This window comes from Pleurodeles waltl, chromosome 2_1, assembly GCF_031143425.1.
Source record: "Pleurodeles waltl isolate 20211129_DDA chromosome 2_1, aPleWal1.hap1.20221129, whole genome shotgun sequence".
Lineage (NCBI taxonomy): Eukaryota > Metazoa > Chordata > Amphibia > Caudata > Salamandridae > Pleurodeles > Pleurodeles waltl.
In genome coordinates this window covers 279125841-279151851 of record NC_090438.1, presented here as the reverse complement: position 1 = coordinate 279151851, position 26011 = coordinate 279125841, and the positions used below count along the sequence as shown (strand labels likewise).

The window sequence follows — 26011 nt, the reverse complement described above, 5'->3', positions numbered from 1 at the left end:
TCATCCAAGAGGTTAAGCCATTTTCATTTGGATTTAGAATACATTTTGTAATTGTGTTAGTGTTTGATACTGACTTTTACCCCACCTCAAAAAAATAGACTTTGACTATTCTAACACAATTACCACTGTAAAACAAAAAGGAGACAAAGGGGGTTATTACAACTTTGGAGGAGGTGTTAATCCGTCCCAAAAGTGACAGTAAAGTGACGGATATACCACCAGCCGTATTACGAATTCCATAGGATATAATGGACTCGTAATACGGCTGGTGGTATATCAGTCACTTTACCGTCACTTTTGGGACTGATTAACACCTCCTCCAAAGTTGTAATAACCCCCAAAGTCCTTTTTAGTCATTTCAGTCTCACTCGGGCTAGTAGATAAAACAGATGGCATAATTCCTCAAAAAATAAGATGCTCCCTAAAACGTATAGGGTGTGAGATAAAGCCTGGCAGAGTGATTCTGTTGCATCTTTCTCTCGATCACAACCCTAGAAACTCTTAATATTTTGTATGGGAGGACTTGTATAAAATGGTGTTACTTTTAGCCAGGCCTGTGACAAGTGGAAGGTTTGCAGTGTTATGATTTCTGGTTTTAGTAAAACACATTAGAATCTTGGCAACAGCCTTTTGGGTAATACTGAGGTCTGGGTTTTGTTTACATCCGAAGAATGCTTCAACAAAAAGATTTAACTGCATGTCTGTAACAAAATATGTCAGAAAGACCTAACCAGAGTTTCTGCTTTGAAAATGCCAACCAATTCACTTATTTCACTACAGACACACATTATTGGATATCACAAAATCCTAAAAGCTGTTTAAAGCTAACATAAAATCCTTGTCCATGGACAATAAGATTCCTGGCGCAGAATATTGCATAGATAAATTGACACCAATATCAAGAATACACAATTTAGTCCCCAGTTCACTTGTTATATGTGAGATTAATTGTCTAGCAAATAATAGTGGTCTGGCTGACAAACTATTTTGCTCTTGCATCCAAAATGTGTGTATTGCACGTTGGAAGAATGTTATCCACCCTAGATCTACATATAATCAAGTACCAATTATAAGGTTAGAGCTGAGCACCACATTTAGAAGGATTGCAATGAAATAAAGACTTTTTGAAGACCCAAGTTGTGTATGATTAAAATAACAATGTGCTGCTCAGCTAAATAACAACTGGTTCTACTGCTGAAAACACAGTCTGATATCTGTGCGCCTAAATTGAACATTTTGTCATAAGAATGTTAGCACTAAAATTGTAAAGTGTATTAATATAGTATGTTTTCCAAAAGCATATATATTTACTCTGTGTAGATGATGCCTCCATCTAAGTTTAAGGGCCCTTTCTTCTTGTTAATCTCTGGTTGATGGACAAATACATTAAATGCATTTTTTATTGTTATAGAAGCTGTTCAGTAACCCAAGACTATGGCCTAATAATTGATGGCTTCACGTTATCCCTAATATTAAATTCAACGTTGAACTCCAGTTCCAGTAACTACAAACATATTTTTCTACAAATTTGTCAGAAATGTACTGCTGTTCTATGTTGTCGAATGGCTCCTTTACAAAAAGCACAGGTAAATATGGTATTATTGCCTCAACAAATTTATTTACTTTTACAGACTGTTGATTTTAAATTGTCTTCGTAAAAATCACTCAAGCTGTGGGAAACCATTCAACTATCTTCTTATGTGCAACATGATCTTATGAGTACCCACTTCTTGCTGTGTCTGAAATTTACCAGTTTACTGTGGATGGTAAAGAAGTTATATTAATATCAAAGTGAATGGAATTGAATTGTATTATGTAGACAGAATCAGGGCTATTCACAAAGGTAACTTACACTTGTGAGTAATTTACAGGTGGAATTCACTCTTACACTTTTGAGCAACTTTACTGCTTTGGGATATTCAGAAATATGAGTCTAAAGCAGCCCTCCTAACTCAGATGGTGCCACCATGTGTCATATGATAGCAGCTCCTTTCACACAGTCACCTGGTCAGAAGCCGATAACACATTTTGGGAACACAATTAGCTGGAAGCCCCTGCAGAGAGCAGGTTTCCGTCTAATTGTTTGGAGGTTTAGGTCAGCCGATGTCCATTAGAAGTTGAGGAACTTCCCCAGGACAAAAGAGGCAGCCTCAAAAGCTTTGATTTGTATTTTGACTAGGTGGGTGTGAGTTCGGGGGGGGGGGGGACTCGTGGAAACGGAGAAGGCTTGTTGTGGGAGCGGGGGCTGTGGATTTAGAAGTGTCTTGGGCTGTGCTTGGTACTAGGCCCTGCCCCTTCATTGCCACACTGCCTACTCACACAGTTAAAAAAAATTCACAAGTTGGGAGGTCTGGTAATGGTAGTCAAAAGTGTAGATTTACATTTATCCACCACCCGTAAAAGGGAGTGTGGCCAAATGTATGAGTTTGTTACTACTGCCAAAAAGGAACAGCAGTAAGATCAGCACCACCTATAGTCATCCACAGGTACTGCAACCCCACACACTGAAAATAATGGAGGTAGGGACTTAAAATGAAACCCCATAGGAATAATTACATTATTTGCAATAGTTAAAAAGATACATAGATATTATAAAATATTTTAACAACCTGTTTCGAATTTATATATTATTATAAATGTCAATTTTTTATTTAAATGTAATTGTTACTGTTAATTTATAATTACTTATTAAGACATGCTCCAAGGTTGTGTCTCGAAACATTACAAGGGCGTGATTCTCAAAGAGCTCTAAAGGTGTGGGTCTATAGAAATTTGAAATGGTTTGTTATCTTAACTTCTTCAGTTCCTAAGATAAACATTCTTTTTGTTGCGGGGAATGGGAGGTGGATTCAAATTAGAATCTGTATAGTTGTCAGAGGTAAGTTAGTTGCAATAGCTAAATAAAAAAATGGGGGAGGTTAGGTTGATGGGTGTTGGTCTGCTTGTACCATGTGTCAAAAAGGCATAGTGCAGGCATTTATCATTTTCCGAATACTTACACATTATAGAATGACCCCAAATGTTTTGTGGGCCGACCACTATCCAAGGTACTTTTAAGTGCTACCAAGAAATGTCCTCAACAGGTTAGACAAGCAATGTAAACGGCCACCCTTTGTTGCCCCAGTGTTTTCCTCAGCACTGTGTGATTTTGCATCATCATGCATACCGCACTGAAATCATCGTAGCAATCCTTTTGATCCACATAAATACACTGACTGCAAATACCCAGCATATGACTAACCTATTGAAAGTCACTGCAATCAAGAGCCATGTTGTGGCCTTGTCCATTGTGCCATGTTAGAGTAACCTAGGCGTAGAGCCTAGAGTGAGAGTTCATATAATCCACATTTCCTTGTGAACATGCGCTTGCTCTTTCTCCGAATGTCTAGGATGGTCAGGGAGATAGGGCTGCATAGCAGGAAAAAGGTGGAGAGACAAATGACTGTCTGATACATAAAAATCAGCTCAGGCTTTTCCCCAAATTAAACACCAGTTCCCAAGATATACCATAAAAGAAAAGCAAAGAAAGATGAAAGATTGTTGCAAAAACAATTTCTATAGTACAGGTAAATTAGAACACAACAATATTGGAATGAGCTAAATGTAAAAATTTAAAAACAGTGTACAAATATAAAGGGCACAATTCAAACAATGAATGACAAATACTTACTTGCCTTTTCGGAAGCGCTGTTGAATGTTTTTAGTGGTTATCAAAAAATCTTAAATCCAATTAGAAACCCTTTTTAGCAGCTTTCTGAACTCCAGCTCTTGCAACTATTGGGTAAGAGAGCTTTTATAAGGTTAACATTATGCTAGAAATGCTTAATGTCAGACCAATGAAAATATATTTGTCTCTAGTTCTTCTTCATTAATGTCGCTTTCTGATTATCATCTTGCCTATTTGTATTGACTACCATAAATTCATACACAGGCTTAAAGCAAGCATTGTCTTTCCAACAAAACAAAAAAAAAGTATTTTCTACCTATATATATTTATATCTTATACATTGCTGTACATGTGATTTTTTCAGGCAAATACGTCAGCACTCCAGAGGCACATATCAAGCAATCAAAAGTATTTATTGTAAGCAAATAAAAACATTAATAGGTAATGCACTTCAGCAAAAGCTTTTCACACACCATGAAGTTGAAGCAAACATCTTACTTCTTTACGTTTATACCTTGTATCAAAATAGAAATAGGACACTGTGGCAACTAAATGTAAAAGAAAAAAATATTCAAAAGAAAAGATTTTTGTATGTCCAACAAGACATCCATAACATTGGCCTCATGCATGAGGAATCGCTGAGGAGGTAATATACTATCATAGTTGTATCATTTTCATGTTAAAAAACAAAAATTCTTATGTATGTGCTGTTATTCAGTGCTGTTTTGCCCAAGTGGGTACATTACATTTGTTCAAACATATGTATAAATTAACGTGCTTGTGTATTCTGCATTAAGTCCAAACATCAAATCTCATGTATCAATTGGAAAGGAACCATTCATTTGTAGTGCAAATTATTCACCATCCTCTAATTTATTGAAATATTCATCAGTCCTTTTCTGACCCATCAATATAAAACGCAGGACACCAAGGTAACTCGAGCCCAAGTGGGCAATATATCTTCACCCAAAACCAAAAAGAGAAATGAAAAGCACATGGTCATGTCACATTCATTCTGTTGTTGAACAGACAATATTGTCCTGTGCCACTCCAAAGTATTTTATGTAAACGCATTCCCTGAAAAAAATGAACATAATAATCGGAACACACTGAATACTGAATCCATATTAAAACCATTTTGGAGAGACAAAGATATAATGGATACAGACTACACAGTTAGCAGTTCATTCATGTAGGTGTACCACTAACTACACCTGAGTTAAGACCACCTTTACCACAGGTGTGAGAAACTTGTTTACCTATTATTGTTACTTTTTTTGTCTACAGTAAATAATTTTGCATGATAACCCCCAGTTCGATGGCATGTGTAGCTGCAGATACACATGCTGTGCATTATCCTGACTTCTAGTGTTGGGCTCGGAGTGTTACAAGTTTTTTTTCTTCGAAGAAGTCTTTTCGAGTCACGAGACCGAGGGACTCCTCCCTTTCGGCTCCATTGCGCATGGGCATCGACTCCATCTTAGATTGTTTTTTTTCTGCCATCGGGTTCGCTCCGTGTTTCGGTTCGGAAAAGTTAGTTAACAATCGGAAAATTCGACGGTATTGTTTGCGCTCGGTATCGGGTTAGTGATAGCAAATCGACACCGATGAAAAGAAGAGCTCCGGCAGCCCTTCGGGACTTCCACTCCTCGGCGGGGCCTGGTCGGCCCGACAGCGTGTGTCTTCAAGGCTCATGGAACAGACCCCATTTCGCTTCTGCCCCAAATGCCACACTAAGTATCCTTATACAGACCAACATTTGGTCTGTAATTTGTGTTTGTCCCCCGAACACAAAGAGGTTACGTACGAGGCCTTTTGGGCATTTCGGTCGAAGAAGACGCTGCAGGACCGGAGAGCTCGAAGACTTCAAATGGCGTTGACACCGGCCGGGCACACCGACGTCAAAGAAGAGCAGACATTCTCCATTCCAGATTCGGACTTGGACGAGCTCGAGATTGAGCATCCGACGAGGCAACAAACCGTGAGTAAACCTGCCCCGGCAAAAACTCACTCGAAAATCATTAAGGCCCAGGGGACGCCACCGCCGACAGGCCATGGCTTTACCCGAAAGCACGGTGACCAAGCATCGGCACCGAAAAAGGCCTCACAGCAGCCGAAGACATCCGACTCCGGTCGAGATACCGGCACTGAATATACTCGGCACCGAGATACCGGCTCTGACCAGATCCGGCACCGAGAAATCGGCACCCCGAAATCCAAGAAGGTTTCTTCGGAGCCAAAAAAGACTGCTGAAAAGGTTTCGGTGCCGAAACACCCAGCCTCGGAGCCGAAACAAAGCTCCTATACGGACGAACAGGGCCTTTCCTCACAATTACAAGGCCACAGGTTTGAACAAGAACTGGGGATGGGAGAGCCAGACCATACCCAGAGGAGGCTCCATATACAGAAAGACACAGGGAAAATAAGTACACTTCCCCCAATTAAGATGAAGCGGTAGCTCGCATTCCATGAGGCGGAAATGCAGCCAAAAGCAAAAGTGGCTAAAGAAAAAACACCACCACAGTTTTCTCCACAGCCATCACCACCAACCTCACCACATCTGTCCCCAATAGCAACACCCCCAATGGTGCAGTCACCAACGCACACAGGGATGAGCCAAGATGACCCAGATGCATGGGATCTGTACGATGCACCAGTCTCTGATATTAGTCCAGATTGCTACCCGGCAAGGCCATCACCACCAGAAGACAGTACTGCTTACGTGCAGGTGGTTTCCAGGGCAGCTACTTTTCATAACGTAGCATTGCATTCTGAACCTATAGAAGATGACTTCCTATTCAATACCCTGTCATCAACACACAACCAATATCATAGTTTGCCAATGTTACCAGGCATGTTGAAACACGCCAAACCGTTGTTTCAAGACCCAGTCAAGAGCAGAGCCATCACACCTAGGGTGGAAAAGAAATATAAACCTCCCCCTACGGACCATGTGTACATTACGCAACAACTGACTCCTGATTCAGTGGTAGTGGGAGCAGCCCGGAAAAGGGCGAACTCACAAACTTCTGGGGATGCACCACCACCCGACAAAGAAAGTCGGAAATTCAATGCTGCAGGCAAAAGAGTGGCAGCACAGGCAGCCAATCAATGGCAAATTGCCAATTCGCAGGCTCTATTGGCAAGATACGACAGGGCACATTGGGACGAAATGCAACATTTTATTGAACACCTTCCAAAAGAGTTCCAAATGCGTGGCCAGCAGATTGTAGAGGAGGGCCAAACCATCTCCAACAATCAAATAAGGTCGGCTATGGACTCAGCAGACAAGGCGGCCAGAACAGTAAACACGGCGGTCACCATTCGGAGATACGCGTGGCTACGTACCTCCGGACTTAAGCCAGAGATCCAGCAGGCTGTGCTGAATATGCCTTTCAACTGACAACAATTGTTTGGGCCGGAGGTGGATACAGCAATAGACAAACTAAAGAAAGACACTGACACGGCCAAAGCCATGGGCACGCTCTACTTCCCACAGAGCAGAGGCACTTTTAGGAAGCCACACTTTAGAGGGGGGTTTCGGGCCCAAAGCATAGAGCCTTCGACCTCACAGGCCAGACCCACATACCTGGGCCAATACCAAAGAGGAGGCTTTCGGGGACAATATAGGGGTGGACAGTTCCCTAAAACAAGCGGGAAATTCCAAAGCCCAAAAACTCCACAAACTAAACAGTGACTCCAACATCACAAACCCCCAACACACAACACCAGTGGGGGGGGGACTCACACATTATTGCCAGAATTGGAAACCCATGACTACGGACTTGTGGGTCCTAGCCAATATCCAACATGGTTATTGCATAGAATTCCTACAAATACCACCAAATGTGCCTCCAAGAGCACACAACATGTCCAAACAGCACTTAGATCTGTTACAACTAGAAGTCCAAGCGTTGTTACAAAAAGAAGCAATAGAACTAGTATCCAACCATCAAAAAGGAACAGGTGTTTATCTTCTGTATTTCCTAATTCCAAAAAAGGACAAAACACTGAGACCCATATTAGACCTCAGAACACTAAATCTTTACATCAAATCAGATCACTTTCACATGGTGACACTTCAAGACGTGATTCCCTTGCTCAAACAGGACTACATGTCAACATTAGATCTCAAGGATGCTTACTTACACATACCCATACATCCTTCCCACAGGAAATACTTAAGATTTGTAATCCAAGGCGTGCATTACCAATTCAAAGTGTTATCGTTCGGGATAACAACAGCACCAAGAGTATTCACAAAATGCCTTGCGGTAGTAGCTGCTGATATCAGGAGGCAGCACATGCACGTATTCCCTTACTTAGACGATTGATTAATAAAAACCAGCACTCAGAAACAGTGTCTTCAACACACAAAATACATCATAGAAAGAGCTTCACAAGCTAGGGTTCTCTATAAACTACCAAAAATCACATCTACAACCGTGTCAAATACAACAATACTTAGGAGCAACAATCAACACAGAAAAAGGGATTGCCACTCAAAGTCCACAAAGGGTACAAATGTAATACTAAACATGCACCCAAACCAACACTATCAAGTGAGGTTTGTGATGAAACTTCTAGGCAGGATGTCTTCATGCATAGCCATTGTCCCAGACGCAAGACTACACATGCGGCCCTTACAACAGTGCCTAGCAAAACAATGGACACAAGCATGGTGTTGATAGACCGCCAAACACACTCCTCGCTTCAATGGTGGAATCCTATAAATTTAAACCAAGGGCGGCCATTCCAAGACCCTGTACCTCAAAACGTGATCACAACAGATGCTTGCATGGTAGGGTGGGGAGCACACCTCAACCAGCACAGCATACAGGGACAATGGGACGCTCAACAAAGCCAACTTCATATAAATCATCTGGAACTACTTGCAGTATTTCTAGCATTGAAAGCATTTCAACCGTTAATAGCCCACAAACACATTCTTGTCAAAACAGACAACATGACAACAATGTATTACCTAAACAAACAGGGAGGGACACACTCATGACAGCTGTGTCTCTTAGCACAAAAGATTTGGCATTGGGCGATTCACAATCACATTCGCCTAATAGCACAGTACATCCCAAGAATTCAAAACCAGTTAGCCGACAATCTCAGTTGAGATCACCAACAAACCCACAAATGGGAAATTCATCCCTAGATACTACAAACTTACTTTCAAAGCTGGGGAACACCACAAATAGACCTATTCGCAACAAAAGAAAACGCAAAATGCCAAAACTTCACATCCAGGTACCCACACCCTCACTCCAAGGGCAATGCGTTATGGATGAGTTGGTCAGGGATATTTGCTTACACTTTTCCCCCTCTCCCACTCCTTCCATATCTAGTAACCAAATTGAGTCAAAACAAACTCAAGCTAATACTAATAGCACCAACTTGGGCTCGTCAGCCATGGTACACAATACTACTAGATCTGTCAGTAGTACCGCATATCAAACTACCAAACAGACCAGACCTGTTAACTCAAAACAAACAACAGATCAGACACCCGAATCCAGCATCGCTCAATCTAGCAATCTGGCTCCTGAAATCTTAGAATTTGGACATTTAGACCTTGCACAAGAGTGTATGGAGGTCATTAAACAAGCAAGAAAACCTACTACAAGACATTGTTATGCAAATAAAATGGAAAAGATTTGTTTATTACTGCCATAATAATCAAATTCAACCACTACATTGTCCGCAAAAAACATTGTAAGCTACTTATTACACTTACAAAAATCAAATCTAGCTTTTTCGTCCATTAAAATACATCTCACAGCAATATCTGCCTATCTGCAGATTACACATTCAAAATCACTCTTTAGAATCCCAGTCATCAAATTTATGGAGGGTCTAAAGAGAATCATACCCCCGAGAACACCACCAGGTCCCTCATGGAACCTCAATATTGTATTAACACGACTCATGGGTCCACCATTTGAACCCATGCACTCTTGTGAAATGCAATACTTAACCTGGAAAGTAGCCTTCCTAATAGCTATCACATCTCTTAGAAGAGTAAGTGAAATACAAGCATTTACTACAGGGAGTGCAGAATTATTAGGCAGATGAGTATTTTGACCACATCATCCTCTTTATGCATGTTGTCTTACTCCAAGCTGTATAGGCTCGAAAGCCTACTACCAATTAAGCATATTAGGTGATGTGCATCTCTGTAATGAGAAGGGGTGTGGTCTAATGACATCAACACCCTATATCAGGTTTGCATAATTATTAGGCAACTTCCTTTCCTTTGGCAAAATGGATCAAAAGAAGGACTTGACAGGCTCAGAAAAGTAAAAAATAGTGAGATATCTTGCAGAGGGATGCAGCACTCTTAAAATTGCAAAGCTTCTGAAGCGTGATCATCGAGCAATCAAGCGTTTCATTCAAAATAGTCAACAGGGTCGCAAGAAGCGTGTGGAAAAACCAAGGCGCAAAATAACTGCCCATGAACTGAGAAAAGTCAAGCGTGCAGCTGCCACGATGCCACTTGCCACCAGTTTGGCCATATTTCAGAGCTGCAACATCACTGGAGTGCCCAAAAGCACAAGGTGTGCAATACTCAGAGACATGGCCAAGGTAAGAAAGGCTGAAAGACGACCACCACTGAACAAGACACACAAGCTGAAACATCAAGACTGGGCCAAGAAATATCTCAAGACTGATTTTTCAAAGGTTTTATGGACTGATGAAATGAGAGTGAGTCTTGATGGGCCAGATGGATGGGCCCGTGGCTGGATTGGTAAAGGGCAGAGAGCTCCAGTCCGACTCAGACGCCAGCAAGGTGGAGGTGGAGTACTGGTTTGGGCTGGTATCATCAAAGATGAGCTTGTGGGGCCTTTTCGGGTTGAGGATGGAGTCAAGCTCAACTCCCAGTCCTACTGCCAGTTCCTGGAAGACACCTTCTTCAAGCAGTGGTACAGGAAGAAGTCTGCATCCTTCAAGAAAAACATGATTTTCATGCAGGGCAATGCTCCATCACACGCGTCCAAGTACTCCACAGCGTGGCTGGCAAGAAAGGGTATAAAAGAAGGAAATCTAATGACATGGCCTCCTTGTTCACCTGATCTGAACCCCATTGAGAACCTGTGGTCCATCATCAAATGTGAGATTTACAAGGAGGGAAAACAGTACACCTCTCTGAACAGTGTCTGGGAGGCTGTGGTTGCTGCTGCACGCAATGTTGATGGTGAACAGATCAAAACACTGACAGAATCCATGGATGGCAGGCTTTTGAGTGTCCTTGCAAAGAAAGGTGGCTATATTGGTCACTGATTTGTTTTTGTTTTGTTTTTGAATGTCAGAAATGTATATTTGTGAATGTTGAGATGTTATATTGGTTTCACTGGTAATAATAAATAATTGAAATGGGTATATATTTGTTTTTTGTTAAGTTGCCTAATAATTATGCACAGTAATAGTCACCTGCACCCACAGATATCCCCCTAACATAGCTAAAACTAAAAACAAACTAAAAACTACTTCCAAAAATATTCAGCTTTGATATTAATGAGTTTTTTGGGTTCATTGAGAACATGGTTGTTGTTCAATAATAAAATTAATCCTCAAAAATACAACTTGCCTAATAATTCTGCACTCCCTGTATACAAGAACCCTTTATACAAATACACAAACATAAAGTGGTTCTACGCACAAATCCCAAATTTTTACCAAAAGTTATATCACCGTTCCACCTAAACCAAACAGTGGAACTCCCAGTCTTTTTTCCACAACCAGACTCAGTAGCCGAAAGAGCCTTACATACATTAGACATCAAAAGAGCACTAATGTATTACATTGATAGAACAAAACAATTTCGCAAGACAAAACAACTGTTTGTAGCCTTCCAGAAACCTCATGCAGGGAATCCAATATCCAAACAAGGCATTGCCAGATGGATAGTGAAATGTATTCAAACCTGCTATGTGAAAGCAAAGAGAGACCTGCCTATTACCCCAAAGGCACACTCCACTAGAAAGAAAAGCGCCACAATGGCCTTTCTAGGAAATATACCTATGACAGAAATCTGTAAGGCAGCCACATGGTCTACGCCTCATACATTCACAAAACACTACTGTGTAGATGTGTTAACAACACAACAAGCCACAGTAGGACAGGCAGTATTACAAACATTATTTCAAACAACTTCCACTCCTACAGGCTAAGCCACCGCTTTTGGGGAATAACTGCTGATGGAGCGGTCCGTACTAGTAATTTTACCTGTATTCGGACGCTCTTTAGGCCGATGAATCTTTTGGCTAAGTGGGAACTCTCCGTACTCTTATATCGATCAATTTCATTAAATCAATAATCAATAACGAACATAAGCAATACCCTGATCAACATAACACTTAACAATTAATCCAGAATACATTTCGGCGAACCCTGACCTTTCAGTCAGGAATAACCACACCAGTTTATTCAAAGTTAGTGAATTTATTTCCCTATATTAACAAAGCTAGCACAATATAAATGTGTCTCAACACCAAATTATAAACATAAATGAACATTAATAGCTGTCCATAGCGGCGAAACAAGTGTAATCTATGCAGCATTTGAATCACAAGGCATTCGATAATAGCTATGCAAATCACTAATACGATAATCTGTAACGAGCTAATCGCATACATTTAGTCAGCATAACAAGGTCTCAAATTGCATCGTGCAACACAAGGAATCCTCATCCAACCTCAAATTAGCATCGGCATGTGGGACTTCATGCAAAACAATTTAGCAACATTAATTTAGAAAAACTCCTGACTAGGGATCTTGTCAAAAATCAGCAGTTGGTTACCTAAAAGAAACACAATGCAATTTTACAATTTCCTTTCATATTTACCAATTACGATCAGCATACAAGGAAGTCTTCGTCTCACAGGTACCGTTTCTCGATCAGCATGGGTCGGGGCAAAGGGGCAGGGGTGGACGGGGCAATTGCCTCACGGCGGCAAGGTAAAACTACTACTTCATGCAAAGGGATCAAAGTTAAAGTCTCTAGGGCAAGAATCATTTAGAGTCTCTTTCTCTCGATTAGAGAAAGCATCAAAGTCTCTTTCAAAATGGCATCACAGCAAAGTGGGCCATAATAGCTACGAAGTCTACAAAATGGCGGGATGTCCGATAATGGCCGTAATGATCTAATTTCTTCTTGTGCACCTGGTTTTTATAGACAACAGTTCAAATCCAGTAGGGTCTTCCATTGGAGGGTTCATAGGTTAGCTTCAAATTGTCCAATCAAAAACAACAGTTCTCAAGCTTTTACTTAAGCATACATTATCCTTGGAGATGGGTACGCAAGTTGCAACATTTTATACCAATTAGCTCACTTTCAGAGCCTCCATTGTCCGCACCTGCAGATCGACCTTGGAGTAAAGAGAAAAATGCCAAGCTGGCACGAAACTTTAAGATAAGCATGTGAACGATCTCAGTGGAAAAGTACAGTTTCAAGCAAAAATACACGTTTAATAGCACATTGGAAAAATACGAGCATCTAAACCGTGAGACCAGGCAACTAGGCCAAAGCCTCCGCTAAAGTTATGCTAAGCTAAAGCATTTCAAACAAGCAAATCGTAGCACACGTTTACGATTATGTCGGATTAGTGCAATTCTAGTACATCACGTTATATAAAGCACGCTTATAATATTGGCAAACTACTCTAAGGGCACATTTTGTCCCCGTACAATCTTTATTAGTTCGGTTAAAGTCACACATGATTATTTCAACACTACGTTTAAGCGTAAATAAGTGTAAAACCTTCATTTCTGCTTCATCAATCCCTCCTCTGATGACTACTAGTTATCACACAAATCATGCCCACAAATTTTATTCCATTAAAATTCTGTCAGTTCTCTTTTCCTTTTAGTTCCCCTAGTTGTCGCTTTGTATTCTTCTGCCATTCTTTTCATTATTTTCTCTTCCTTTCTTCTCTTAATTCTTTCCATTATCATTATTATTCCCCAAATTCCAAATATACAAATCACTACAATTAATATTCCCTCTATTATTTTTAACAGTATCCCATTCCAAATTCCCCCAATCCAATGTCCCACTGAAGCAAGTCCTTTTCCAACCTTCTCCCACACTCCTGGTTCTTTCAATTCCTTCAAATCTGCACTCTCTTTTGTTAGATTAGCAAGCATAGTTTTAATCTTCACACTATTGTCGGGAATATATGTACAACAGTGTCGTGCACCAAGCATTTTGCAAACTCCGCCATCCTTTGCTAAAAGAATGTCTAAAGCAAGCCTATTTTGAAGAGTCATAGCTCTTTCCGCTGCAAGTTCAGCATCTATCAGGATTATAGCACGTGAAAACTTTGTCAACATGTTATCCACTATAGTAGACAACTTTCTTATTTTGATGGAATTCAACACAACTCCTAATGAAGGAATCATGGCTCCAAATATATCTCCTACCACAGCAGCTGCGGTCTCTCTTTTCTGGATACGATGGGATCCAGATGTCTTTGGAATCATCGATAGGTCATCCAGTTGATAAACCTTTGGGAACACTATAGCCAAATAACATCTCCCCCACCATCCTTTCGGAAGACGATAATAGGCATTATACCCACAAATGTAATATACACCTGGAATGACAGGGTCAAGTCCGTTCATCATGAATGTCCATTTGGCCTTAAAGATAAACGTATGTTTACACTCACTCGCTCCTACAAAAATGTTGTCATAATAAGATTCACCTCGATATATACAAAATTTCCCTACATGCCAAGCATCTAAAGCTATTCTCCCTTGTGTTTTTATTGCAGCAAAATCATAATTATCTACTGAAGCCCTCTTATGTAGCTCTTTTTCTAATTTCGCATTCATTTGTGCCCTTCTATCATCTGTACGATCTAAAAAGCTTATTTCTACTGCAGAGAGCGAGCAGGTAAGGTTTTCCCTATGAGCGTGAGCCGTTTCAAAAGGTAGCATTGGCTCGAAAAATTCCCTCATTATTTTAGCATCCCAATCTTTAGCAATCTGGCTTAGCTGCGCTATTATAGGAACATATGCAAAGGTAACATCATAATTTGAGTAAAAATACTGTATGTTAGTTTGACCATAAAATCTAGACATTACTATACTACATGTAATCCCGTATGTAAGAGGCATGTGGTGATAAGTCACCCCTTCCTTTACTGATGTCGGTATCTGTGTACACACATAACAATCTTTCGCATCCATAGTCTCAACATATTCTGTTAGCAAGCGATAGAAAACATTATATGAAAGTTCTTTCTTACCATGCAAGAGTCTCTCATCTATTTCTAATCTTTTCAATGCGGTTAGTTCAGTGACAGTAACAGGAGCAAAAGTAGAAGCATCAATTCTCTCATTCTCACCCTTACCATGCATTCCAAGTACAATTGCCATTATTATTAGTACACATGCAATTATCAAGCCTATACACACATATTTACAATACTTCTTTCTACTGTTTTGCGTCATGATCTGTATAGAATCAGAGAGCTAGAAGCACCTATAAATGAAACTATTTAGCAATTCAGTTACAAAGCTGAACGAGCGCAATGTTCACACAGTCTTCTTCAAGAGGCCAGTCACTTATCGGTTAGCAGCATTTGTCTCAATTCGGCTATAACTCAGTCTTTATCGGTTTAGCAAATGTCTCATCCGGTTTAGCAATGTCTCAGCTGGTTGTTTGTTTCACTTTAGATTGTAGCAGGCAATGTCATTTATCACCCTTTCAATCAACACTGTCCATAAAACTTTTCTTTTCTATTGGTATCTCTTCTTCTTCGCTCTCGATGCCTAGAGATATAAATTCGTCAGTCCAATCGTCATTGACTACATATGCCCATTCAGGAACGGAATATCTCCTGTTCGGTATCCTTTTCCTTTTCAATTTTGCTTCTCTTTTCGATTCTGCCTCACTGGTACTTTCCTCTTTTGTCAAGTCTTTTTCTTCACTCGAAGTTGGTACCACGACAGACACTTCCTTTCTTTTCTCTTTCACTTTTGGCCTTTCTCCGTCATTCAAACCTTCTCCAGTCCTTTGTTTAACTGGTGATATACTTAGTCTCCTCTTTGCACCATGTCCATTTGTTGGACCTGCGATCTTTTCTGTGGAAGCTTGAACCTTTTCGTTCTGTTCTGCCTTGTCCCCTCCTTCTGGGGAATCGATCACGTTCTCTTTTTCTTTTTCTCTATCGTCTGCTTCTGGGAAAGCCCTCCTCTGATCAGGCTCTCCTGCTTTTTCACCTTTTTCGAGCCCTTCGTCACGGTTACTTTCGTCAGGCTCTGTATCACTTTCAGCTGCTTCAGGTTCCTTGTCACCTTCAGCTGCTTCAGGCTCTTTGCTACCCTCAGCTGCTTCAGGTTCTTTGTCACCTTCAGCTGCTTCGTCGCTGTCTGAACTTTCTCCTTGGTCTTCCCCAAGTGAGTTGGTCTCTTCGTCCTCAGAGAATATCTCTCTCTCTTCCGTTCCTGCCTGTTCACTTTCAGTTCGGTTTTGCTCTGTCCCAGCACTCAGCACTGTTTTATCAGGCACTGGCAGTTTCAGCGCTTCAACTTCCTCATCTGTGGGACACAACACTTTCTTTGTGTGACTGGCGTGAATCCAGTTGGGAACCCCCGCACACTTCACAGCGGTAGTTGTCGTCAGGATCACTTGGAAAGGGCCTTTCCAACGGGGTTCCAGACACGACTTCCTCACGTGCTTCTTTACCACGACCCAGTCACCTGCTTTCAGTGTGTGTCCTGGACCTTGGATCGGTGGCAAGGTGGTTGCTTCCACCTGGTGAGAGAAAGAGCAAACCACGTCAGCCAGACCCTTGCAGTAGTCTAACACCATATCATCTGTAATATTCAAAAGCGCGTTTGCGGGAACTGCAGGAAGTCTCATAGCCCTGCCCATGAGAATTTCATGCAGAGACAATCCAGTCTTTCTATCAGGGGTGTTTCTCATTGACATTAGCGCCAAGGGCAATGCGTCAGGCCATTTCAAATTTGTCGATGCACATATTTTCGCCATTCTTGATTTCAGTGTACCATTCATCTGCTCCACCAATCCTGATGCTTCAGGGCGATAGCTACAATGCAGTTTTTGCTCAATGTTCAGCGCTTCGCAAAGTAACTTTATCACCTCGTTATTGAAGTGACTTCCCCTATCTGATTCTAAAGAGATCGGGAATCTGAAACGTGGTATTAACTCCCTCAACAATAGCTTTGCAACTGTAAGGCTGTCATTTCTACGTGTGGGGTATGCCTCAATCCAGTGACTAAAAATGCACACAATCACCAACACATACTTTAGACCTCCATGCACAGGCATCTCAATGAAATCTATCTGCATCCTACTAAATGGCCCACTGGCCCTGCCAATGTGGCTGGCGTTCACAACTGTTCCCTTTCCTGGGTTCATCTGCTGGCAAGTGACACATCGATGGCAAACTGCTTCTGCAGCTTGACGAAATCTGGGGTTAAACCAATCAGTTTTGAACAATCTTATCATGGCATCTCTCCCTAGGTGAGCTTGCCCATGATAGAACCGCGCAAGCTGTGATAAGAGACTGTTTGGCAAAACAAATTTTCCCTCATTTGAAACCCATAACTCATCTGGTCTCTTTATACATTGTGATTTAATCCAGGACTCTCTTTCATCCTCCCTGACGTTATTCTGTAGTGCTTTTAATTCATCGATTGTATCTACAACCTTCAAGGCAAATGCTTCAGCTGGTTCGAGTTCTGGTTCACTTTTCGAATTCCATTCATCTCTGAGTAATATACAGTTCAAGGCACAAAATCTTGCGACTTGATCCGCATATGCATTTCCCAGAGAAACATAGTCCTGTCCTTTTGTATGAGCACTGCACTTTACCACTGCAACTTCAGCTGGCATTTGAATGGCGTGTAACAATTCCCTTATTCTCTCCCCGTTTTTCACTGGGGATCCTGAAGAAGTCAGGAAACCTCTCTGTGACCATAGTTGGCCAAAGTCGTGCACAATTCCGAACCCGTACTGACTATCAGTGTAAATGGTGACTTTCATCAATGCAGACAGTTGACATGCTCTTGTAAGAGCTACAAGTTCTGCTACTTGTGCAGAATAGACTCCTTGGAGCCAGCCCGCTTCCAAGACACCTGTTACAGTACATACAGCATATCCTGCTTTCAAAATTCCCATCCCATCTCTTAGACATGAACCATCAACAAAAACAATATGGTCATTTTCATCAAGCTTAGTGTCCTTAATGTCAGGTCGAGGTTTTGTGCAAAATTCAGTCACCTGAAGGCAGTCATGCTCGACGTCTTCAGCGTTCTCAATTTCAGCATTTTCACCAGGAAGCAAGGTTGCTGGATTCAACGTAGTGCACCTTTTCAGCTGCACATTCGGTGAGCCCAGAATTATCGTTTCATACCTTGTGAGTCTCGCTCCGGTCATGTGTTGCGTTCGGGAGCGGGTCAAAAGTATCTCAACTGAGTGAGGGACCATGACTGTTACTGGGTGTCCCATCACTATTCCTTCACTCTGAGTGAGGCTGATACCAACTGCTGCTACGGCGCGCAAACACCCTGGGAATGCTGCTGCAACCGGATCCAAAGTAGCTGAAAAATACGCTACTGGTCTGTTTACGCCACCATGGGCTTGTGTCAAGACAGACAAAGAACATGCATCACGTTCATGGCAAAACAATGTGAAAGGCTTTGTGTAATCAGGCATACCTAAAGCTGGAGCCCTGCACATGCACTCTTTCAATTCAACAAAAGCATCCATCTCATCTCCTTTCAGTTCAATTTGATCCAAGGCATCCTTCTGGGTCAGTTTCAGTAAAGGCTTTGCTAGAGTTGAGAAGTTGGGAATCCACTGGCGACAATAGCCCACCATTCCCAAAAACTTTCTCACCTCCCTCCTTGTCTTTGGTGGACTCATTTGAAGTACACTCGTTATTCTTTCCTTCATTATTTTTCTTGACCCTTTCTCTATCTGGTGACCCAAGTATTTCACTTTCTTCTGACAGAACTGCAATTTGGAAGGAGACACCTTGTGTCCATTCCTTCCCAAATGGTTCAACAGAGCAATGGTATCGGCTGTGCAGCCACTTTCTGTCTTTGACGCGATCAGTAAATCATCAATGTACTGTACTAGGGTTGACTCGAATGGCAATTCTAATGCTTCCAAATCTTTCTTTAGAATCTGATTGAAGATTGACGGTGACTCAGAGAACCCTTGAGGAATTCGACACCAACTGTACACCCTGTCTAAGAATTTGAAACAAAAGAGGAATTGGCTGTCCTCATGAAGGGGCACAGAAAAGAATGCTTGTGACAGGTCGATGACTGAGAACCACTCGGCATCGCAAGGGACTTGAAACATTATCACAGCTGGATTTGGTACGACAGGGCAACACTTGACTATGATGTCATTTATTTTCCTCAAGTCCTGCACAAGTCGGACCTTTCCACTTGGCTTTATTAGTCCCATTATTGGTGAATTACATGGACTGCTTAACACTTCTTTCAGTACCCCCTGTTTTACAAATTCGTCAATAAGTTGGGCAACTTTCATGAGGGTATCTTGTGCCATGTGGTATTGTGGGGTCTGGGGAAAGATTGCATTGGGCTTTACAGTCACTTTCACTGGTTCCACTCCTTTCATCAATCCCACCTCTTTCCCTGTCATATCCCACACTTCCTTTCCGACTGTTTCCCGTAATTCGGCTGGAATATCTTCTTCAGTTATCATCGGGAAAAGACAAATCAGAGGATACTCTTCATCGACAGTTTCCATCTCATCCCCCTCTACACTGTCCTCTTCTTCCCCATCACTGCTCGTCTGAATTGTTATTCCCTCGTTCGAACACATAATCGAACAACCCAATTTGCACAATAGGTCTCTCCCTAACAGTGCTATCGGGCTTGAGTCACATACCACAAACTGATGCACCCCTTGATAGTTACCGATGCTGACTGGTACCGGATCTGTTATTGGGTTCGTCAGGTGCCTGTTTGCTACTCCCACCACTTGAACTGTCCTCCCTGAGAGTGGCAAATTTGGTACTTCACTGCTCTTAACAGTCGAACGTGTGGCTCCTGTGTCAACCAAGAATGAAACACGATGACCCATTACTCTTCCATCTACGTACGGACCCTTTTGATCAACTTCCAAGGATGCTGCAAGCACACAATCTCCTTCTTCTTCTGAACTTTCACTCTCCCATACATTGTTTATTCCACTCTCACTGTGTAGTGGGAACTGCTGTACTGTGCCATTTGTACTCATTACCTGACCCGAGACCTGTGGAGGAACCATCACTTGCTGCTGACTCATTGGTGCCAAAGGTATTTGCATTTGCTGATTAGGTACCATGGGTAACTGCTGTTGCATTGGCTGCATTTGCGTCATCTGCATACGAGGCATCTGCATCTGCTGCGGCTGCATAGGTTGTAATCCCTGCAACTGATTTATGGTCTGAAAATTTGGGTTTGGACCTCTCATTTTCGGTCCCCTCATTGTCTGAAATGCATTGACATCATTGTTTTGCTGACCAACACCTGCACCTGCACCTTCCTGCACCACCATCGGGCACTCGCGTTTCCAATGACCGACAATTCCGCACACGTGACACGGCATCACCTTCTTCATTGCCTGCACACCAGTCACAACAGTGTTCAAATCCGGACCATTATTCACAAAACCTCCTCTACCTCTGCCTCTCGCCTGTGGCTGAAACATCATATTTCCCTGCAACTGCGGCTGCGGTTGCGGTACCTGCTGTTGGAACCCTTGCATCCCTTGCAAACCTTGCAGACCTGTCTGAGCTGCTTTAAGTTGCATCATCATCACCTTCTCTTTCAACCTTTTCTGTTTCACTTCAATTTCGTCGCTACAGTATTTCGCATAATTCAACACCTCATCGATCGGTTTCGACTGCCAACAAATCAAATGCGACTTTATCATCTGACTTATTTCTGGTCTCAGCCCTTCCACAAATCTGAACACAAAATGAAGCATGTCCTTCGCCTCTATTGTCTCTGTGCCACTGTAGTTCTTAAACGCCTTCAACAACCTCTCATAGTAACTATGAATCGACTCTTTAGCCTCTTGGGCCGTTCGATCGATCTTCTGCCAATCCACATTTTTCGCGGCAACCTTCGTCTTCAAATGCTCAATCACCTTGTAGTACAAGCTCATCACCATAGGTGATGGTGCACCCGTCTCCCTGTCTCTCTCTGGTTCACTTGTCGGCCAACCTACAGCTCTTTTGCAATCCTCCCACAAATCTGCCGGAACCACAATCTCGAAGAGAGTGTTCAGGTCTTCCCAGAGACATTTTGCAAGCTTCACAAACCTATCAGCCTGTTGATACCATTCAATCGGCTTCTCTCTCAGTTTGGGAAAGTCATCCGTAAATGACTGAATGTCACTTCTGTGCCATGGTACATGTATTAATTTTCCCTCTGCTGTCTCCCTCATTGGTAACATGGTTACTGCCTCGCTACTCTGTGGTCTTTTCTCATTGAGCTCTGTAGCACTGTCCCTCCTCTTTTCCTTTCTCTTTACCCACCTGCTTTCCCATTTGTCTAAGCACCTCCACACTTGTGCACTCTGCAGCAGTTCTCTAAGGTGCGCCTTCATGCCTGCTGACCTCATGTGTTCAAAATCTGCGGTACCGAAATCCAACCTATAGCTCCTGCTCAAGTGTTTTGTCTTGTCTATATCAACCCCGTTTTTGTCAGCTATTTCCTGCAAGCTTTTATGTACCTTATTCACTTCCTTCGTAATCCTGGGACATAGATACCTCAGCTCTTCTTCCGAGTAGGATTCTAACCTATTCACACCCATAGTCCCTTCCACCAATTCTTGTGCTTCCATGTTCAACCTCATCCTATTCACATAATCTTCTCCCTTCCCACTGTCCGAGCTTTGTGTGGAATTTAGACTGTTGAACCATTGTGTCAGCTGTTGCGCATTCAACCCCATCAGTGTAGCGTTCACATCGACTGCCATTGATGGTTGCGGCAACTTTTCAGTATTCAATGACAGAGGTATTATCAGTGGGGGACTCGACCTCACCAGTGTCGACTGAGCACATATGGGACTAAACTCCATCAAGGTCCCAGATCCTGTTGGCTGAGCCACTATCGGAGTTATCCCTGGAGTGTTTTCTATGCACCTCCTCTCTGTCCCATTCTGCAGCATTGATCCCTGACCGCTCATACCTAGATTAGGCTGACTGTACAAAGGTACCGGTGGACCTACAGTAATGGGTAGCGATATCGCATCTGGGTTTTGTCCATTCCCCATGTTCTGAGGCATGTTCATTCCCACACCATGGGTCATCATTGCCGGCATGCCCATCTGACTCCCCGTCATCTGAGCATGTGCTGTTCCCCCCTGCATCTGCTTCTGAGGCATCAAAAACTGGGTTGATTCAGCTTGTACCATTGTTTGGTTGTGACCACTCTGTACTCCCCTTACGGTTGGATCTAGAATCATTCCTGCACCGTTGTCACTGCTGTAGTACCCTGGGATCTGCGGCTGATAATTTTCTGCAGGTTTCAACATGGGCACATCTGGATATATTCTCCTAACCTGCGGTATCTGCGGGGTGAACAGTAGACTCGGGTCCTTAGATCCCGATGAAGCTCCTGAGCTCTGAGTTTCACTGTTCTGTACCGATGCCGGAGGGGCAGAACTGGTACTTGGACCTTGTCCACTCTCTGCATAAGGTGGTGGACGGTCGTTCAGCAATTGCATGATTAACTCCTCATCCTCTAACTCCTCTTCTCTTCTCAACTTTTCCTCGTCCTCTCTATCCTTGGAACACCTCCTGTTTGTCTTACAGGTAGCTTTCTTACCTGTCTCCTCTTCTTCCTTAGTAATTGCGGGAAACAATTTTATCCCCTGCAGTACATCTGACCTCCACACCTTCTGTGCACTATCCCACCTAGCGTCCGCTAGTGTCTTTTCTACCTTCCTTATCCTGTTCTCGAACTTATTTTGCTGTTGCTGTCTAGCCATCAGTTCCCAAATTGCTAGCGCCTCAAACTGTGCTGGCCTTGGAGGTACCTTCATGTCGTACATCGTGAATCTCAAATTCTCCAGAATCCTTATATTGAATGTCCCGTGGATCGGGAATGCTACGCTCCCATGTTTCTCTGTCAACTTGTGCCATTGCTTTAGCCAAAGGCACGGAGCTAACCCCTTTTCTTCCATTACAATGTAAGCTGGTGTGCCTTCGGGCGGCGTCTCCTCTCCTACGCTCGCTTTAATGTAAGACTCCCCCTTCATTGCACTCCTGAATGCTTTAAAGAATTTCATTTTCTCGTCTTTTATTTCACAAAATTTGTAATCAATAGGTGACTTTAATTCCCGGAATACTCTTCGCTTGCCTTTCCCCTTCCAAACGAGCCCCACGGACTGCGTCCAATCCGTTCGCGACCCTTCTCTCCAACCAACCTATCCCAGCGCGGCTCCTAGTGACGTCACACTCACACACACTGCGGCTGACAAAGCCTCGCGGCTAATCCTCCTTCATTCAGCTCCTCTCGTAACAACTTCTTGCATGTATCGCGAGCTACCAAAAAATAAAACGGATCTGTCGGTTTACTACAGGAAGGGTAACACAGTCGCTTCAGGACCTTAGGGACTTTTCACTAGCCTCGGCCGCTATTCCGTCTTTCTCGGTCCCCACGTTCGCAAGCAAATCTGACCCGCAGACCTACTCTCAACTTGTCAATGATCTATTCTAGTGCACTTAGAATCTTGTCAAAGCCCGAAGTCGAAGTTTCTTTCACTCCCTTAACACACGTACCGACTTGTTGACCACGCCCGATCAACCTACTAAACCGCCCAGACCACAACATAGATCAACATACTCCGGAGTCTCTTGACCTCGCAGGGCCCGTCTCAACAACAACAACCACGTGGACCTTTTTATGCACAAAGCGCCACACGCACATGAAGTTCGACGACTTCCCTACTCTCACACTCGGAGCCGCACCTCTGCTATTTCTATGAAGTTCGACGACTTCCCTACTTCTACACTCGGAGTCGCACCTCCGCTATTCCCTAAAAAGAAAAAAATTCCTCGCAACCTTTTCACACAATCTTCGGCAATAAGCTGTGCAAGCGCAAAACCCTAACTTCACTCATACCATCACTAGTACCGCCAACGCCGATTCCACACCTCCGTTCTCTCCATTCGCAAGCTCCGAGATCCCGGGAAAGTCGTGGTGGACCTAGCCCATCATCATTCTGTCAATCAGTTTACCCAAGAAAAATCTAATCCAACTTCTCGAGTGGGGTCTCAAAATGCGTACTCGTTAATTCAACACCATGTACTTTAAGAGTACAGGGTCCCAAAAGACGAAACCATCCTCTGCTACCATCTACTGATAGAGCGGTCCGTACTAGTAATTTTACCTGTATTCGGACGCTCTTTAGGCCGATTAATCTTTTGGCTAAGTGGGAACTCTCCGTACTCTTATATCGATCAATTTCATTAAATCAATAATCAATAACGAACATAAGCAATACCCTGATCAACATAACACTTAACAATTAATCCAGAATACATTTCGGCGAACCCTGACCTTTCAGTCAGGAATAACCACACCAGTTTATTCAAAGTTAGTGAATTTATTTCCCTATATTAACAAAGCTAGCACAATATAAATGTGTCTCAACACCAAATGATAAACATAAATGAACATTAATAGCTGTCCATAGCGGCGAAACAAGTGTAATCTATGCAGCATTTGAATCACAAGGCATTCGATAATAGCTATGCAAATCACTAATACGATAATCTGTAACGAGCTAATCGCATACATTTAGTCAGCATAACAAGGTCTCAAATTGCATCGTGCAACACAAGGAATCCTCATCTAACCTCAAATTAGCATCGGCATGTGGGACTTCATGCAAAACAATTTAGCAACATTAATTTAGAAAAACTCCTGACTAGGGATCTTGTCAAAAATCAGCAGTTGGTTACCTAAAAGAAACACAATGCAATTTTACAATTTCCTTTCATATTTACCAATTACGATCAGCATACAAGGAAGTCTTCGTCTCACAGGTACCGTTTCTCGATCAGCATGGGTACCGTTTCGATCAGCATGGGACGGGGCAAAGGGGCAGGGGTGGACGGGGCAATTGCCTCACGGCGGCAAGGTAAAACTACTACTTCATGCAAAGGGATCAAAGTTAAAGTCTCTAGGGCAAGAATCATTTAGAGTCTCTTTCTCTCGATTAGAGAAAGCATCAAAGTCTCTTTCAAAATGGCGTCGCAGCAAAGTGGGCCATAATAGCTACGAAGTCTACAAAATGGCGGGATGTCCGATAATGGCCGTAATGATCTAATTTCTTCTTGTGCACCTGGTTTTTATAGACAACAGTTCAAATCCAGTAGGGTCTTCCATTGGAGGGTTCATAGGTTAGCTTCAAATTGTCCAATCAAAAACAACAGTTCTCAAGCTTTTACTTAAGCATACATTATCCTTGGAGATGGGTACGCAAGTTGCAACATTTTATACCAATTAGCTCACTTTCAGAGCCTCCATTGTCCGCACCTGCAGATCGACCTTGGAGTAAAGAGAAAAATGCCAAGCTGGCACGAAACTTTAAGATAAGCATGTGAACGATCTCAGTGGAAAAGTACAGCTTCAAGCAAAAATACACGTTTAATAGCACATTGGAAAAATACGAGCATCTAAACCGTGAGACCAGGCAACTAGGCCAAAGCCTCCGCTAAAGTTATGCTAAGCTAAAGCATTTCAAACAAGCAAATCGTAGCACACGTTTACGATTATGTCGGATTAGTGCAATTCTAGTACATCACGTTATATAAAGCACGCTTATAATATTGGCAAACTACTCTAAGGGCACATTTTGTCCCCGTACAATCTTTATTAGTTCGGTTAAAGTCACACATGATTATTTCAACACTACGTTTAAGCGTAAATAAGTGTAAAACCTTCATTTCTGCTTCATCACTGCTTACTAGTCTATGCACAGCATGTGTATCTGCAGCTACACATGCCATCGAACGGAAAATGTCACTTACCCAGTGTACATCTGTTCGTGGCATGAGACGCTGCAGATTCAAATGCCCCCTCCGGCCTCCCCGGGAGCCTGTAGCCGTTTAAGTTGATGAAAACTGTATATTATATGTTGATGAAACTTGTACATTTGTAAATATATATCACTTTTAATCACATTATATACTTACATACTTACTCCATTGCATGGGCACCTTTACTATATACACAACTCCTACCTCACCCTCTGCGGGGAAAACAATCTAAGATGGAGTTGACGCCCATGCGCAATGGAGCCGAAAGGGAGGAGTCCCTCGGTCT

At 42.5% G+C, this 26011-nt stretch overlaps 1 protein-coding gene across 4 annotated transcripts in view; it reads left to right on the top strand.

Annotated features, from left to right (window-relative positions):
- The window catches only part of ATP11C (ATPase phospholipid transporting 11C), a 589522-nt gene that overhangs the window by 493875 nt on the left and 69636 nt on the right, over positions 1-26011 (top strand). For all 4 annotated transcript variants that reach the window (XM_069212455.1, XM_069212454.1, XM_069212452.1 and 1 more), the window contains exon 20: positions 1412-1586. In XM_069212455.1, coding sequence (XP_069068556.1) covers positions 1412-1586 — 175 coding nt within the window. The remainder of the gene's footprint in view (positions 1-1411; positions 1587-26011) is intronic.